Source organism: Prinia subflava, chromosome 1 (genome assembly GCF_021018805.1).
Source record: "Prinia subflava isolate CZ2003 ecotype Zambia chromosome 1, Cam_Psub_1.2, whole genome shotgun sequence".
NCBI lineage: Eukaryota > Metazoa > Chordata > Aves > Passeriformes > Cisticolidae > Prinia > Prinia subflava.
The window spans coordinates 134,061,425-134,079,990 of NC_086247.1; the positions used below are offsets into that span (position 1 = coordinate 134,061,425).

At 35.9% G+C, this 18,566-nt stretch overlaps 1 protein-coding gene across 6 annotated transcripts in view; it reads left to right on the forward strand.

Annotated features, from left to right (window-relative positions):
* The first annotated feature begins 2,398 nt into the window (after positions 1-2,398).
* The window catches only part of SLC39A12 (solute carrier family 39 member 12), a 34,821-nt gene continuing 18,653 nt past the window's right edge, over positions 2,399-18,566 (forward strand). For 3 of the 6 annotated variants that reach the window (XM_063413256.1, XM_063413248.1, XM_063413273.1), the window contains exons 1-6: positions 2,399-2,553; positions 3,637-3,989; positions 7,791-8,072; positions 10,606-10,813; positions 12,639-12,841; positions 17,229-17,400. In XM_063413256.1, coding sequence (XP_063269326.1) covers positions 3,720-3,989; positions 7,791-8,072; positions 10,606-10,813; positions 12,639-12,841; positions 17,229-17,400 — 1,135 coding nt within the window. In that variant the 5' untranslated portion in view covers positions 2,399-2,553; positions 3,637-3,719. Of the gene's footprint in view, positions 2,554-3,636; positions 3,990-7,790; positions 8,073-10,605; positions 10,814-12,638; positions 12,842-17,228; positions 17,401-18,566 lie in introns of those variants that run through there. The other 3 variants (XM_063413264.1, XM_063413280.1, XM_063413289.1) reach the window with 3 other exon arrangements.

Here is an 18,566-nt window from a genome sequence, read left to right on the forward strand (position 1 = left end):
GAAAATTCTCGATCTCAGATCTTTGTTTAACATGCCAAGGTAAGTAAATAAGTGTAAAATGGAATAATAATTTTTAAAAATTTGTTTATTTAATCAGAAAATTTATCTTACCATTGGTTTTGCTATAGTCTGTTGTCATGTTAGAATGATAATGTACTTCAGTCTGAGCTACCCCAGTTCTCCAGTTCTTCTCAAGGTTCTTTCTTCCATGCATATTGTCATTCTACAGTAAATGGAGAGTCTCTGGCTTACGAGCATGGTGCATGGAGTTTATTTCCCTTTTACCAAAATTCTCCAAAAGGCATGCAGTAAAATCTGAGTCAAAATGTTGGTCTCATAACACGAGTTACAATGTTAGTGATAGGTACTTTGGGAGATTTTTAAGGTATTAAACTGTATAAGTGATTTATTTTTGTCTGTGTATCTCAGTAAATTTCCAATGGGCATCTAACTACTGTAATTGTTGTGGTCCCAGCTGACCAGCAGGCACAGCTTCGGGATGGGTAAATAGTGAGGGAATAATGCTGCTACACAAGGGTTTGAAGATAAGACTTAGCAACTGATGCCAGCAATTACTTCAGAAGAAGTAATCCAAGTGCTGTGTAGACAGAACAGTTCTTTAATGACAGTGGCATGACTGGAAACACAGTGTCAAGGGTAAAAGCAGAGAGTGAGCCTTGAGTCACTGTCAGAGATTTTGCCACCACTGAGAAGCTCATTTCCAAGTCAGAAGATGTTTGCAACACTTAGTCATGAAAAAGGGAGTGAATTCCCCCTTGAGATCAGCCATAGTAGCCTGTACCAATTATTATCTGTTGTTTTTCAATGTACTGAATATTTTTCTTTTTTTTACCATCACTCTGTAATACAAATATTAAAGTAAGTTGTAGCTGGTACATTATGCAAATCTCTCAGAAGCTTTCAATAGTTATGAATCAGCAAATGTGTTTTAAAATGTTAGCTTTTCTCAGTAAACTGAAACAGCTCACCCTCTGTTTGCACACTTTATTTGGATGGAATAAATTCTTAGTTTCAATTTGTAATTATACACAAAACATCAAATTATATACAGATAAACCTATTCTAAGTTTGTTTGGAAATTGAGCAATCCCCAGAACTAAATGCTGGAAGCTATTCCCCCATTATCTGAGGAATTATTTTTATTAGTGGAACAAATCTGGACATGGTTAGCTTTGTTTGACAAAACAAATTTTATAAAAGGCAGAGGAAACACACATTATCATGTGTTTCTACTTTTCAGTCATTCTTATAAAAATATTTATATGAAAAATTTCTGTAATCCTTTTTTTTCATAAAGTGGTATATTTAGAAATGTTAGTTTTATAAATATCTTTTGTAATTTATGAAGTAAAATTAAAGAATATTTAAAAGTAGAACTGATTTTTAAAATACTTAGCCTTTATCACACAAGAATCTGTACATGTAATTGTATTTTGTATTTTTGAGAACATTTATTTACATTTTGCACTTCCCTCAAGCTGGTGTTGTCAGTTGAATTCTTTTATAGTCAGCATCAGTTGTCAGTTCTCAGTTTTGCTAAAACAAGGCTGTTTCCTTTGAGCTCACCACCTTGTAGGAGACTACAGACATTTTAGAACCAGGATTTTTCATTAATCTAACTTTAAAGAGAATTATGATGTTTCTATTACTACAGGCTTAATGCTTCAGAGGATTTGTTGAGCCAGCTGAGATGATAGTCCTTCACCTAGTCCTTCATAGCAGGGAAGGTCTGGAGGGTGGGAGAATGATGTGGCTGGTGCACCAGTCTCTGTAGAAATCTGTCAGTCGTGACAGTTTTCACTAACTTCCAGAGCACTAATATTGTACTGGCGTGGTGATGTAAATGTCAACTTCGTAACAGCGTCCCTCTGGAAAATCTGAGTGGGTGGACGACATTTTTTTTCACCACAGGCTGAGCTATTCCATCTTTTACAGTTGGTGCAAATGTGACACAGAATAAGTGGGGATGAATGAGGCTGTTTTCTATGGGCAGTGTTTTGCAAAGAAAAAATGAAATTCTATGGATGTGCTTGAAAAGATTTCTATTTCTATTGTGTTCTCATATTTTCAAAAAGTAGTAATATTTTAATGAAAAAAACAGAATTCAGATTTGTTGTAGAATTGATCAAATAATTTAGTAACACAAAGAAGTTGTAAGTGCTTACATATATTATCCATCAAAATGAAATACATTCTTCAGTAGATTTTATACATCTTGCACTTCTAAAATAAACTGTTTATACAGAATGATAACCAATAGAATATGTGAAATACATTCAATAATGCAATGCTTAGAATTTGCAAGTACAAGAAGAACATGTACTAATTCCTATCCACCTCCATTGTTACCTTAAGGGCAGCTCTCTCCATAGCAACTGAAAACTTTTCAAGGCAGCAATAAATTAATCCCCTCCAGCTTCCAGAGCACCATCAAGGAATTTTAAAAACATTGGACTTCCAGCAGCTAAATACTTCTGAGGATTCAGAAGGCCACAAAGCTAGATACACAAGCATTCTTTTTCCCTTCAGAAGGTAAGAAAATAACATTTAGAAATAAATGCTCATAATATCCTCATAACAATGTTACATATTCCTGATTGCTAACAGTAAAATATGTCTAAACACCAAAAGATTTCCTAATATCTAAAAACATACTAACTTTTATCTGACTAAATGCCCATTTGAATTCAGCAGTACTTTTTCAATTTTAAATACTTTGTTAGTAGAGATGCCTTTAAAATAAGACACGTGTATCATATTCCAGTTAAAAAAGAAGATGAATGTATATGAGGCTATTTAAGACATGTACATTATATCTGAATATGTATGTCACTGCCAGATCTGCCCATCAATAAATCAAAACTGTGGAAAACAGAAATGAAACTCTTTTATATTTCTTGTGCTTTGATATTGAGATAGATTGTTGTTAAAGCAGAAGGAATGGTTTATTAGGAAGGTTTGTGACAACAGAGATTTATAGTACAAAATGTCTTTTGCACCTAGAGTTAATAGTTAAGCTTGTCTTGTTTATTCACTGAATTATTTGAGTGAAAATATAACCTCAGTTTTGTAATTCTCCCGTCTGAGTAGTAATCACTAAGTTTTAAGTACTTTTTTTTTGTGCTGTATGACTGGGGTTTAGTAATGTTGATAAAGTGTTTTGGCAATATAAAGTGCTTTATATTATTACTATGTAATGTAATTACTGCACATTCATATTAGTATTAGACTAGCAATATTTACAGATACTTTTGTTACTAAAAACCTGTTTTCATGATGAAATGAAAGTGAAAGCCATGGTATTTTCCTATTCTTCTTGAAAAGAATTATTAGTGAATACAATAACAACACTGAAATGAAAGCCATAGACTTTATTTTCAAGAAGAGGGAAGGGCACTTTGAGACAACCTCTTGCTGGTAATTCTAAAGAAGTTTTGAGGCCATGGTTGTCTTAGTTTCCTGCTGTTCTGTGCTGTAAAGCCCTTACAGGCTCCCTGTTGTTCAAAAACAGCTTGTCTCTGCAAATCAGCTTAGCCGACCAATTAATAAATCCTTTCGAACATATTGCATTCGCACTAATTAAAGGGTTGGGGTTTTTTCCCCTTTACCATTCAGATTCTTCAGGTTTCCAGTTTAAGCTGTGAAGTGCAAACAACAATCCAGCATTCAGTGCAGATCACGCACTGCGGGAAGAGGAGATGTGTTTTCTGACCAAGCATCCAGCTCTTGGGGTGGTATGTTCTGCTTTCATATTCAGCGTGCTCATTGCTGAAGGACAGCCTGGGGAAGAGCATGGGCAGGATGGCAGCAATCCTCCCAGCAGAGGCTCTCTGGTGGAAGTTTTACGCATTCTCTCAGCTGAAAACACTGAGCTCCACATGAACCACTCACGAGAACTGGTCAAAATGTTACTGGAGAGAGCTGAGTGCCCACAGCGGATTAATGGCATGCAAGAGGATTGTAATCTGGTTAGTGCTTCAATTAATGAGGGATCTCTTTACAGAATCATGAGTGAGTTCTAACATTTGCTAGAGTGATACTGTCCTGAATACGATACCTAAACATATAAAAAACCCTTTTGTTGCAGCAAAAAAAAGTCCCTGTTTTGTTTCATTTTGAATTATTATTATTAATTGTTTGAGCTCACAAAGAGATATTCCAGACATTCCTTTTAAAGTTCCCAAGTTTTTGTTTGCCTGCAAAAATTTTTCCACTGAAACCTGGTCTAACAATAAAAGCATGAGCTTTAATTTGAGGTACAGGATTTCCACTGTGGAAAGACATAGGTAAACACTGGGGACCAGTTCTGCCACTTTTTTTGTTGTTCTGGATTTTACTTCATAAAATTAAAACCCAGACAGGATTGTCTCAGATTTCTGTGCCACTTCACTGAAATATACAAGATTAGGGAAGGGTTTTGTAAGCAGTTCAGGTCAAGGAAAATGAAAGGCAGAACAATGAATCTCCAAATCCAAACTGAAACTGGAAGTAGTCCAGGATACAGTTGCACAGAGGGATTGATTGTCTACTTGAGAATATTTTCAGAACTCAGTTCTGATTCAATGAAGAAAGGACAAGGACACTGTTACTGAGCAACTTAGCTGAAAGGGACGACAAAGGGCTTGGTCAGCCTTGGCTTTCATTACTCTGGCTCTGGCACTGTTCAGTGACCTACATACAGCAGTGTCACTTTGTACCACACTTCAGAAGATGGTCTGAAAGGTGAATGTTTTTACAAGGTGCTGTTCTCAGCAATCTACCAAGCCAATGCAGTGGGAATCTTTTTATCCTGTGCAGTGGACAGCTGCTCATTTAATTGACCTTTTCTAAAAATGCTCCGATTTTCCATCGGAGCCCAAATGTGAAATTTCATACATAAATATTGTAGGTACCTGTCATTACCTAAATGGATAATTTTTTATAAAGGAGATTTTTTCACACATAGGCAATGAATATGCATCAGTTATGGGCCCAGACAGAAAACTGATGATGTATTAAACATGGATATATAGTCCTCCTAAATTTCACAAAACAGGAGACTAAGTTTTTGTTTGTCCTTTTTGTTTTTCTTCTTGACTGGCATGTTTTTTGCTTGTATTTGTGATGTATTTCTGGAGAGCTTAGAGCTTGCCCACTTTGTCTGTGGATAGATGAGATCTAAGGGAAACTTAGCTGGGGCATTTTTTTGTACTGCTGCTCTGTTCATGCTTGGAAATTTTCTATAGGAAGACTTTGAAGACTATGAGGACTTTCACCATTTGCAGTACTCCTCAGTGTCATCTGTCATCTGAGTCAGAAACATTGCACACATCCTGAACTGTCAGAGTTTCTGTGCCAGCACCACAGGAATGTGGGTTTTTGTAGAAAAATCCTTGAGAGAGACGTGGCATTTTCAGTCACATGGAGCCCACGTGGTACTGTGCTGAAATCTTCTATGATGATTTAACAAGATTTGGTAAACCATGATGGCAAAAAATGTACAAGAAGCACTGTCCTTCAAGTTCAGCAAAATTTGAAACAGAATGCCCCACCTTAGCTTGGCATCTTCTTCCTCATACTTGTTGGGAATCACTAATTGTTTTCAGATTCAATTTCCCTTCTAAATCCAGGAGTCTGTTTTTACCACATGGCTTTGTTTCAGACTTTTTTTATTTTTGTTTTCATGATACCTCTAATGGGTGCCTAAAAGCAGTGAAATTTAACACTTTCTTTGGACCCTCTTCTGGTTTGCTTTTACGTAGTGGCCCTAAGACTCTTTGGGCAGGGGCTGGCAGCTGTTGAATAGCATCTGACATTTCTTTATCTCCTAAGCACACAGAAGTCATGTATTTCTTATATTGGTTAAAAAAAAAAAAAATTGCAACTTCTGGCCATTTAAACAAAAGAAACTCAGACTTCAGTGTCCAAGTTCTGGGCTTTTTTTTTTTTTTTTTTTTTTTTTTTTTTTTTTTTTTTTTTTTAGGAAATAAACATTTCTAAATCAAGAATGGATGGTTATTCCTGTAAAATATTAGTAGCAGCAAAATCCCCGCAAACTAACAAACAAACAAAAAACCCCAACCTAGTGACAAACCACTTTATATACTCTTAATATCTCTTCAAGGGTCACTCACCATGGAATACCCATATGCTACGGAGTAACTGCATCCTTTACAATGCATCTGCTTCTTCCTAATTAGCAATTCTCAGTCATCTCCCTTGCAAGAGCAAACAATGGACTCACTGATTGCAATTTATCCTCAGTGGATTTTAAAATCTTACAGAAATCTTTGAAAATCTTCCACTTCATGCCATATGTTTATTGTATTACTACTGAGTGTTCATAAAAGCTGGTTGACTGCCTTGAGGTCTTTGGGACAGAGAACAGAATAGACTTCTCCTAGTCCAAAGAGTAATTCTCAGAGACTGCATTAGGAAATGTTAAACTTAAAGACCTTGATAAGCAAAGTAGGCAGGACAGGACACAGTGAATCATACTGTAATCTAACTCATTTATGTATATAAATAGTTAATTTGGCTATTAATAGCTGCAATTTTCCTTGTAGCCCCAAAAATTTATTCTAACAAACTGGATTCTGTCTGTATTCATTAATTTATTAGTGTGCATTATTGATCCTCCCACAGTATCTCACGTTTTGAAGTTTCTTCTCTGAAATGTACAGTTAATCTGCTGTATTGTGGAGATTAGTTCACACATCTATAACATGCTTGGAAAGAAGTCTGTTAGAAAAAACATACAGAATGAATTACATCCATTACAAGATCTCTTCAAGAAAGATTCTTTACTTTGGACTTCAATTTCTTATTTCTCATAGCCTGAGATAGACCTCTATTAGTCTTCTGTTCTAATTTACAGACTAACTTTTATATAAGCAGCAAGTTTCTGATAAGTGTCTTTATATCAAGAAAAAATTGAGAGAGATGTATGTATTTATATATACACATATTAAAAAATCTGTGCTCAGATGTAAAGCCTGCACAGGAGGAATATGTAATTTCAGTCCCTTTTGAAATGCATTTGAAGGACTAAATGGGGTTGAGACCTTGTGCTGACTCTCTGCACTGGATCTCATTGTTGCAGTTAAGAGAATTCATTGAGAAACATAAAAATAGCTGTGTGATTACAGCCTCAGTTATGTCTCTCAGCAGTGCATAGGATATGGTATAACTTCTATTTATGTAGCCTCAATTAACTACAATTCGCCAACTGTTTTTATCTTATAATGTAAACACATATAGAATGCACAGATGAAAATAAGAATAGCCCTAGCCCTTATCAAATATATTTGTAACCAGAAGTATAATCTGCTGAAGCCAGTGGAAGGTTTTCACTCTCTACAGTGATTGATCAGAATTATTCCTAATTGTAGGGAGTCTCAAACCACTAAATCATAGAATGACAAAATAGAATCATAGAATGGTTTGAATTTGAAGGGACCTTAAAGATCATGTAGTTCCACCCCCCTACCATGAGCAGGGGCACTTCCCAATAGACGGGGTTGCTCAAAGCTCCATCTCTAGGACACTCGACTTTTCTTAAAAACAGAAGGGGTTCTGGAAAAAAAACCCCATGGTGTGATTTTGCAGCCATAGAACTGCAATGAATTACCTGTACCCTCCTCCTGCCATTCCATCAGCCTGCATCTCTGTAGTTTTGGGTTTGATGCCTTAAATATAGAAGTTGTATTCTCCTGTTGTCCTTCCTGTCTGTATTTGCCTCGCAGGGTGTCACTGGAGTTGAATTCCTATTTATTTTTATTTCTTCACAGTGCCTTGAACCAGATGCTTTGTTACTAATAGCTGGAGGAAATTTAGAAGACCACCTCAGTGAAGAAGTATTTGAGAGAATTTCTCTTATTCTTCTCTACTACATTCTTCATCGTAGAGATATGTGTTCTTCAGAATTCAGCTTGAATGATAAGGATTATAAATTTTACCTACAGAGTATGCTTAGTTTAAGACATGATGAAGATTGTTACTATTTTTCACGGAATGAAACTGAAGATATTTTAGCTGCAGTAAGGAAACATTTTAAAACTTCAGAAAACCAGGTAAAGAAAACATATGTAAAAGTTACTTCATCTTTATTACAGGTATAATGCCTTTATGCTAGGACAAAGACTATGCCAGTATCACAGTCCTCCAGAGGACTGGTAAAGGAAAGTGTCTGAGCACAGGCTGAACACTGGTGTTGTGTTGTATGTGCTGTTTAATGCTTTTCTTTGAGTGGTTTCTTGCCTGTGCCACTTCCACAGGGTCTGCTGTGAAGCAGTTGGGGAGATCCTGCACTTTAGGGACCATTCCTAATAGGTAATTTAGAGGCAGTTGCTCTGTTTAGGGCAGATGGAAAAGAGCACAGATATGGAGATGCAAGATCTTGCACTTGGCTCCAAGGACAGAAAACACTTTCTCATCTCTGATATTTGCTAGCATAGATACACTACCAGTGATCTATGAGATCTATTTGAGATAAATCCATCTATAAGGTTTTATTTGAGAGCCTTATCTCAAATAGGATCTATAAAATAAGAGAATAATATTCTAGAGTTCAAAGTCAAAGTATTTTAATGGTATAAAACAGAACAGATCCACTACTGGCTGGTATAGGAGAAATAATGAATTAATTTGCTGTGCAGAAATCCTTGCCAGGTTCTACACTTGAATGTCTGTCCAAAGGTGGATAGAATGAGGAGTCTGTCCTCATGGCTATGATGATATGAATGCTTCCTTCAGTTGGAACACATACATTTTTGACTAATTAGCTACCAGCATGGGTATGCCTTATAGAAAGATTGTTAAAGATAAGCTTAAAGTTGAAAAAAAAGGTATATTGAGTATTTTCAGCTAAGATCATATTTTCTAAGTCAGGAAATGTGCTGTGAGTTTTCTCACTGCTTTTTAGAATTCCTTATCTCAAATAGGATCTATAAAATAATAGAATAATATTCTAGAATTCAATAGCTAAGAAAAACTTTTCTTTATAATGGGCAATAAAACAGGTTTTTGCCAGATTAGATAACTCCTAAAGTACAGGTTGACCTCCTGTTTGTAGCCCCTTAGATCTGTTCAATGTATTCAGTTATATTTGGTTTATACAAAGCTCAAATTTGTCTTTTTCATTTCATTAGATTTTAATTTACAGCCTACTGTAGTGGAGTTTTCTGCATAAACAGAAGATGGGTAGGAGACCTGGCTGTGTCCAGAATGACGAGGGCTCCAGTTCTGCTCTCTGTCTTCTTTGTCTGGTCATTTCCCATCATAAATTATTCACTGGCCAGTACTTTTGGTTCTGACTCTTGGTGAACGTGCCGATTTCCAAGGACTCCAATGGTATCTGAGCAACTGCAAAGAGGCATTGGAGGGTATTTGGAATGTCAAGATAGAATAACAACCCATGAAATGCCTTAGCGAGGGTTCTGTTTGTTTATGCTGGCAGTATAATCAATTGTCAAGCCACTCCAATAACTGAGACTTCACTGCTCACTGACTTGAGGGAAAAGAGGTTTCTTTTATGAAAGGCACACAAAACATAATAGCATAATACTTGGAATCACAACACTTGAGTTGTGGAAAAGGGCCAGTGGTGCAGGGTAGTCATGGAAGAAAAGCATTTTTAGTGGCTCTTTATGTGTTTTGATTTCACAGAAAATACCGTCTTCTTTAGTCATAGCACCTAATATCTTTTTTGAAATGAGAGATTAAATTTTGAGTTGTGACAATTTCAATGTATCGTGAATGAGCAGAAAAAGAAATGGCAGCCTCCTGTCTGAAGTGTTTAAGGCCTACGTAAGGAGAGATGAGTATGTTTGAAATAAATGACTACTATATTGGCTCACCTAGCTGACTTAATTTTGTTAATATGAGTTAGAAAAAAATTAGGTAGTTTTTTTCCTTAGTTGTTGTTTTTCATTCAAACCCATCTATTTGCAGTGAGAATAAACAAGAAAGGGGAAAAGGGAAGAAAATAAGAAAAGGGGGATGCATTTCTGGGCAATGGAGAGAGTTTGCAGACCTCCACACACTTGGTTGTATACCACTGACTACTGTTTTATTTGGTCACCCAGCAGGAAAATTACCCTTTATCTCCAAAATTATATCTTTCCATATTGTCCCCAGATAACTACTGCATAAAAAAAATATTGATTCCATTGAATAGGTAAGGAACTAAAAAAGTTTAATGAATTCTTTCTGAAATCTGAGATGAAGAGTTAAAATCTGTATTATTTGAGCCAATTTCTCATGCCTTAAAAATTACTCCCCTTTCTTCTATTTTCTGGAAGTAGATGTAGATGTAATTGAGGAGGACACTTGGAACAATAGAAACAGCAGGAATAACCTGAATGAAGGACTGTATATTTTCCCCACTAGACACTGAGTAAATGTTCAAGATTCTTACATCTATGCCTGTTCTCCTGAAAATGCCCTTTAATTCTCTGTCCTACTGACAATTACAGCTTACATCTTAGCATTATTTCTACTCTGGCTGGCTGTGAAATTGTTCTCCCCAGTTTCTCCTCCTGTCACTCTGATTATTTAAATGGAGGTGAGCAGAACTGTCTTCATGCTGTTTTCTCCTGATTTCAGTGTGTTGATGTGAGCACTCTGGAGAAAAATGCTGATATAATGGACAGAGATGGTGCTGATGAAAACACTCTTCCACGCCTGGCTGCTTTAATCCTTACTCTGGCTCTCCAAGGAGTCTGTATGGGGAAAGCAAGTTTGCCTTCCCCAGAATTCTTTATAAAATATATTTTCAGTTCTCTAAATAGTACCACTGAGCTCCAAGTGACAGGTAAGCTGGAGTATACAAAGTTCATTTTCTTCAGGAAAATTTATTGCTGGACTAATCAGAAATGCTACTTAACCATAAATAAATAGAAGTATAGGAGAGCTTTAAGTGGTCCAAAAATAACAAAGCAAAAAACCCAAAACAAAACAAATGCCGAGCTCTCAGCAGCAGCTATTAATTTCTGTTAAAGGCTGTGCCTGCTTAGCAGTTTAAGATGCTACACCATCAATTCAGGGGCCTGATTTGAATTTAGAAGGTTGTTATAAGACATCTACTTTTCCTTTTTTTGTGGCAACTGCTAACAGCAACAGTTTACAAGCTTTTCAAAGCACTTTAAAAGGTACATTAACTATGGGTTAAAGCAGATTAAAAAGTTGAACTGAGCATAGGTAAAAACATTTTTAACATTCATAGGTTACACAGAGGTACATTGAATCACAGAAATAAATATTGAAAAAATAATAATCCTTATCCCTAAACTGGGGCTCCTAATTTGTACTTACATAAACTGGTTTGGCAGCAAAGCCCTTCCTTTAAAATTGCCCAACCATATCTTGTAAAATAAATCTCACAAGAATGGATTGAGCCATCCCAGTGCAGTGCTACTAAATAGCTATATATGGTGAAATCTGGACCCCAGATTCTATATGGTGAAGAAAACAGCAGGATTTTTTTTTGGTGGAGTTAGGATGTCATTCAGGAAAAAAAAAAATCTTAACCAGTTTGTTACAGAATAAGTCTATTTTAAGTCTAAGCTCATTATACTGTCCCTTTAAATTTATTTAAATTCATAATAGTAACTTCAGGAAAGAGCAAGAATCTGGAAGAATAGAAAAAGAAATTTGGATTTGATTACATTTAGAAAACAAATATAACTGCAGCTGCATTCATATCTGTTTGTTTAAGTAGCATAAAGAAAGTAGTGAAACATTTTATCAGAAACCTTTTTTGTGAGATTTACCATTAAGATTATTGCATTTTCTGACTAACAAGATTAAAAAAAAAGGATTATCATATGGAAACATTCTCATTAATCTAAATTTCTTTAAAATTAATTTGTGGACCACTTTTGAATGGACAAATTAAGGCTTACAGGAATTATTGCTCTGGCTTCATTTGAAGGTGCAGGGGTGAAGGAAGGTGATAAGGAAGATAGGATAGGGTCTGCCCCCTCCAGTAACCCGGCATTCCATCAGCAGAAGCACCCATTGCACCCAAGCTATGTCATGAGGTACATCTGTGCATGATCCCAGGTTTGGATTAGGGATCCTGGCCCTCTCCTTCCTGTGTCAGTACTGTGAGCAGGCATGCTTCCCAGTTAACCATAGGAGAGAAAAAATTCACTGTCCTGTGCTGCACTTCTGAAGTGCAAGGGCAGCACAACATCCTGAAGATTTCAGGACACCCTATAGAGGATCTGTTTCCTGATCTGCATACTTGACTGTGGCAGCTTAGTGCGGAGCTCCATTTATGCAGGAAAATTTTGAGAATAGTAAAGCTATTTAGAAATTAATAGATAACTTTGTCAGAGATGCTGATTAAATGAAAAATGAATTGCCTTTCAGTCACATCTGTTTTCTTCTGAGACAGGCAAAACATCTAAGTGCAATATGTAAAGAAGGAAAGGCTGAAGATCTGGGTGTCTGGAACATTCAGAGTTGTTAAGCAGAAATTGCCCCCAGTACCAAACTGAGAAAAGAGTATTAAAATGAGGAATTAGATCAATGTTATAACAAACAAAAAGGAAAAAATACTGTCTTTTAAATATTTTGTCTGTTAAGTGTGCATTTGCCCATGGTAACATATCTGTTCTTTAATGAATTACTAGAACTAGAACAACTACTAAATGTGCTTACAGCCAAAAAGACCTGCACTGTAAATGGACAATTTCACAATCACAAAAGAAGACGTTACAGTATGGCAATCAGAGATATTGGAAGAAGAAATACTCCAGTCAAAGGAAACCATACAAAAAGAGATTATCTGAAAGGCTATTTTGAAGATCGTGAAAGGAGCACAGATTGGGACCAGGTTAATTTATTTTTATGTTATTGTAATGTTGGTGGCAGAATTTCACTGACAGAAATTTAAATTGGTTTGCAAACCATGCAATATGTCTGAGGTAAAATGAGTTAGTTTTAGAAAGGCATGTAGATATAGGTGAAAATATATATTTATATAGCTATATTTGTTTAAATATTAATTGGGGAAAAAACTGTGGATGTTGAATGTGCAATTAAAGTGTTAACAGTGTCACATAGAATCAGGTGTTTCTTCTAGACAGAGGACTGGAGTAACGTGTCTATGACGTTTCCATACAGTTAGAGATTTCTGGTGGTTTCATGTCAGAGTTTCTAGGACTCCTTAAGTGACCTGGTAGAAGGGATTCTTTTGCACTAAGGAAAACAAAGTAAATTAAAGTTTCTATGCAAGTTGTTTTTAAAAGCCATCTATGGCATCCAGAAGCCTTCTTTAGAAAGTATGAAGGCTGTAAAACAGAGATATAGCTACTGTCCAGTATCCTCTCTGAGGACTTTGAAGGACACTGGCTTATTGCACATGATTTTATTCTTATCCTATGAATTTGAAAATAAATAAATTTTGTTTATGGCAATGATCCAGATGGTAACTGATTTCCATCCTTTAGACTGGGTATCATTCTTCAGACAAAAAAGGAGACTTCAAAATATATAATTTATATATATATATTGATGTATACATTTGAAACATATACTTCAAAGAACACTTTTGCATTTTTTCAATCCTTTACCATTTATGTTAAATGGTAAATTATGTTAGTGGCACTGTTTCTCCTCCATTTAGGAGAACTGAGTGATGTGCAATTGAATTTTTCTGTGTGGTCATTTTATGATGGGAAGCTGAGACAAATATCCTCTGGTTAAATGCTATTCTGATAGATATTTATCTGTGTAATTGTATTACATTTGAAATGCATACTCTATCAATACATTTATTTCTTTGCAGCTGACCACAAAAAAGGACCAGGCTGATCAGCATGATGAGGCTTTTAATGGGGTCTCAAAATAATCTTAAATTAAGGTCATTTTAAATGTGTTTCATATGAATTTTAAATTATGAAGGACAGAAATCAGCAGTGATTCTATCTGTAAAAGAAGTAAAATTGTTCTCCAGCAATTGAAGTATTTTTAAAGCTCAGCTTTTGATTTCTTGAATTTCTGAGACCAACTGTAACTCAAAAGATAAGTGTGCAGGGACATTATCTGAGTCTTAGGAGTCAGCTGAGAGCCAAATATTCTGTATACCTAAAAAAACCACAAAGAAACATCTGGACAGAAGATAATTTCTCTTCTGTAGTAATTCCTAGTTTCTAAAAGGCTTTTTTCCCATTTCTGTTCTTTTTAGCTATGCCTATTTTCCTTGACCTGTACCATAAGAACACTTCATGTTTCACTGCTGTGTTGCTACTTTTGTCTCCTGTTTTCTGCCCTATGATAGCCATTGTGATTCATTAGTAACAGATTCTGCTATATACAAGACATTGAATTGTCTATGGCTTGTGTTTGCTACCTACATTAAGATCTATAATTTAATCTTTATATAGGAATATGTATTTGAAACATTAACCAGTAAAAGGGTCACTGCTTAATTTTAAAGTCATAATTGTCTCCTCAAGTAAAAACGTATATTCAAAAAAAGTGGTAGATGATCTAATAAGATAAACAATCTGAAATTCCGTAAGCTATGTCACCATGTCTATGTATTCATTTATTCTTGCTCATTAAACAAATCTGGATTTTGGAAACCCAAATAATCAATCCATCCATCCATCCATCCATCCATCCATCCATCCATCCATCCATCCATCCATCCATCCATCCAGTTTTTCACATGAAAGTATGTAAAATCAATGTGCTTATTTCTCTGATATCACCCTCCAGCAGTACACACATAGTTGCTTTTCTAATGGAGACAGTTCTCTGACTCCTTATGTTAAAAAGCTTAAAAGGCTGAGGATTGCAACTAGAAAAGATGGAGGTCCTCATGCCTCACATCTTACAAGAACATTTTACTAAGCAGACCTCAACAGCTATTTTTATGTATGGTTGGACAGTTTAATTTTACAGATGAGATTTTGCTTTTCATTGAAAATTCCTGGTAATAAATTCACATTAAAATTAGGTTTATAGTAATCCTGGACCTCGTCTTGTCCATTGTACTTTACAAAAAAGAGCCAACTTCAAAGTCAGATCAGGTTTTGCAGAGCCAAGTTCAGTTGAATTGTGAATGTCTCCAAAACCAGAGTTTATATAGTCTTTTGGGGGAAACCTGTCCAAGTGCCTTATTGCTTTCATCTTGAGTGACTCCTTTATTATAGCAAATTTGAGTTTTTGTTGCTGCAACTAATACTTTTCACCTCTCATTCTTTTGCTGTATGCCTCTGAGAATATCTCTTCCCTCTAAACCAGCTTAGACACTTGAAGACTTAGGATAGCCACCAACCCTTCTTTTTCCAAACTGAACAAACCCAGGTCCCTCAGCCTCTCCTGGCACACTGTGTACTACAGTTCCATGGCCATCTTGGTGGCCCTTCACTGGACTTCCCTCAATTTGCCAGTGTTTTGCAAATTATTAAGCTGGACATAGTCCAGATGTGGACTCGCATGTTCTGAGGGGTGGGCAATATTCTTCCTCTAGTACCTGCTGGCTCTGCTCTTGCTAATGCAGCCAGTGTGCAGTTAGTGGTCATTACCACAAGGGCACACTGGTGGCTCAGGTTCAAGTTCCCTGTCAGGACCCACCCCAAAGGCTTCTGCAAAACTGCCGTCCTTCTGGCCAGTTTTCCCCAGCCTTTGTTTATGCATGGAATTGTTCTGTGTGAAGCACAATAAGTTTGTCTTGGCTAATCTTCATGAAGGTCTGGTCAGCCCATTTCTTTGTTTTGTCAAAGTCCCTCTAAACAGCAGCCACACCCATCAGTATATTGACTAGTGGTCCCAGTTGAGTTTCCCCTGTGAATGCCATCTGGTGCACTCTGTTCCATCACTCAAGTCGTTGGTGAAGGTGGTAAACAATATCATCCCTGCTCGGACTGGTCAGCAATGCTCCTTGTAACCAGCGAAAATCCTCGTCTTCCAACTTGATACCAGATGTCAGTGTTCCCTAGTTCTAGACCCAAAACCATTGCCTAGAACAGGAAAAATGAAGGTCTCTTCCATAATGGTCTTCTGAATGGTTTTCATGCTCTCCTTTGGCTTGAAAGCAGAACACACTAGGTCCCGGTGACAAGATCACCCGTTATCCTGAAGACTCGAATGTGATTTTCAGAAAAAATGCATCAATGCTCAATTAATTCAGTTTCTTTGTGAACCACAAGGCATATTTTATTTCACTAGTGCATGAGCAAAGGCAGGAATGTTTTAGGTTTTAACTGGGTTATTTAAAACTAATTATACTTAACTTCAAAGGAAGCTTAAGCTTCAGTAATGAGAGAAAGAATATTTAGGAATCCCTTGAGTCTCAGATGTAAACCAATTTAAATGAAAGAAAATGATTTGTTTTAAATATTGAATCACAGCTCATCAGATGAGATTAAGAAATTAAGATTATTCCTTTAAGTAAGATAACATATTTGATCTGGAATTTCTCTGTTTAAAAGTGTTTAAAGAAATTTCCAATAGAATTTTTCTTATGTTAACTGCTCATGCTTTTACTTGAAGTTTGGTCCTGGAGAGAAAAACCCAATTCTTCATGAAAATTTTTGAAATATAAATGCTCCCATGAAAAAAATGCTTCTTTTGACAAAGAGATGCTCCAAACAAGAACAAAAACTAGTTGGAATTCTGAAGTACCTCTAATAATACAATTATTAAGCAATCTTTAGACCAATTTTAGGCTATGTAACATCTAGTTTGCTGACATGCCTTCATTTAGTCAATTAAAAAGCTAACTTATTTCCACATCTTACTGAAAATCCAGACAAGGACGAATCTCAGTATTGTTTTGATGTAGGGAGTATCTTATATTAACAGCATTATTACTGCAAATAATGTAGTTTCACAAGAATAGCTAGGATTATGGTTCTTATTAGCATTAAAACATTTTTCTTATTACCTATAACAATAAAATATTGAGAGATATTATTTTGTAAGATCTTCATGACATTAAGTGCTTCAATAGAAATTGAGCTGCTTTATCCCAAAGATTATGCTTTTTCTGAAATATATAATAGTATCAAGTTTACACAGGAAAAAAAAAGTGAAATAATTGAAGTAATCAAACTAATTTAAGCAAGAAAGAGTAGGTTTCTTGAGTAGAAAAAGCAAGTTTCTTCTAGGGCTGGACTTTCCTGTGTTTTTCTAAGATTCTCTATTTAACCTCAAAATCAAATGCAGGTTTATGCAACATGTATAGTAACTGTATATACTTTTCTACAAAGGTTTGTTTCTCTGCCAATGAACTTGTGAAGATATTTTTGAAGAACAGTTCTTCCTCCATTTCTAAGGACCACTTCAAGCAAATCAGTCCAGCTATCATTCAACAACTTTTAAGTTGTTCCTGTCAGCTTCCTGACTTCAAACAGACAAAGCTTCCACCAACAACTGTGGAAAGTGAGTAATGTACTTATTACTAAATTATTATTTAAATTTAGATAAAGATATGTAAGGACTTTTGGAGACATTTCATTCATTAATAAACCAAAACATGGGATTTATGCTGTCTGTAATTTATGCATTCTATGATTTCATAGCATGCATGGCACATAATAGTATTGTATTGAGAAGTGAGGGGATTCAATGGTCTAAATTTTATAGTATTTGGAATTTTGTTTCAACATGTGAGGTTTTAAGCTTTGTTTTCTTTATTTGTTATAGTACTGCTTGATATTGCCAGCAGGTAGGCAGTAGCAGGTCCTCAACTATTTATTGCTGGGCAATAAGAGCTTTTTATGAAATTTGCACCAGGTTTATATTGTAATCAATGGATTGCCCTTACATATAGCTTCAAGGTTACATTAGCTGGCATTTAATACCATGATGTGGGAAATGCTAGATATAGGTAAGTTTTGCATGAATGCTACTGGTGTTTCAGCTTGTGATATTTTATAGCAGAGAAGCTTTGAGGACGCTATTGTGGTAAGAAAAACATCCAGGAAAACAGTAACAGGGCAGCAGGACCTGTGTGATAAAGCTGGAACAAAACCTGATTTGGGCTATAATTAGGTTTTTTCCACTTGCAGTTTTAACCCTCATTGTGCCTCTGCTTCCAGTGTTTCCTGCCCCATCTGTTCCATGGATTCCACTTCTCTTGTAATCAATCTTTAATACACCTTATAAAAGAAAAATCTGAACCTGGGCTGACCTAAGGGCTTCCTAATGTGTTTCCTGGTTGTTTTTTTATTTTTTTTCTTGCTTTAAGCCAATGATATCTGGGAAGTGGTTACAAATCAAGGTGTGCTGGTGTAATAACAGACATTCATTTTGGTGGGGAAATTGTAAAAGACCAAAAAGGAATAATTGCCTACATAATTGCCTGCATCTAGAGGAGGACTTTTTAGGCTACAAATCAATGCCTTCAATACCTTTTAGTATCTACATGGCCAGCTTTAGATGACTAGGTTTTTTTGGATCTAGTAAGTTTTCCCCACATGCTGCTGCCCAATGATCCTTATGAAACAGCACATGAATTAAAAAGCGTGAAAAGACACGTGTGAATATCCCAGAAGTAAAAAGCATGGGAGAACACTCATGTATAGCCCAAGAATTGTTATAGTAGA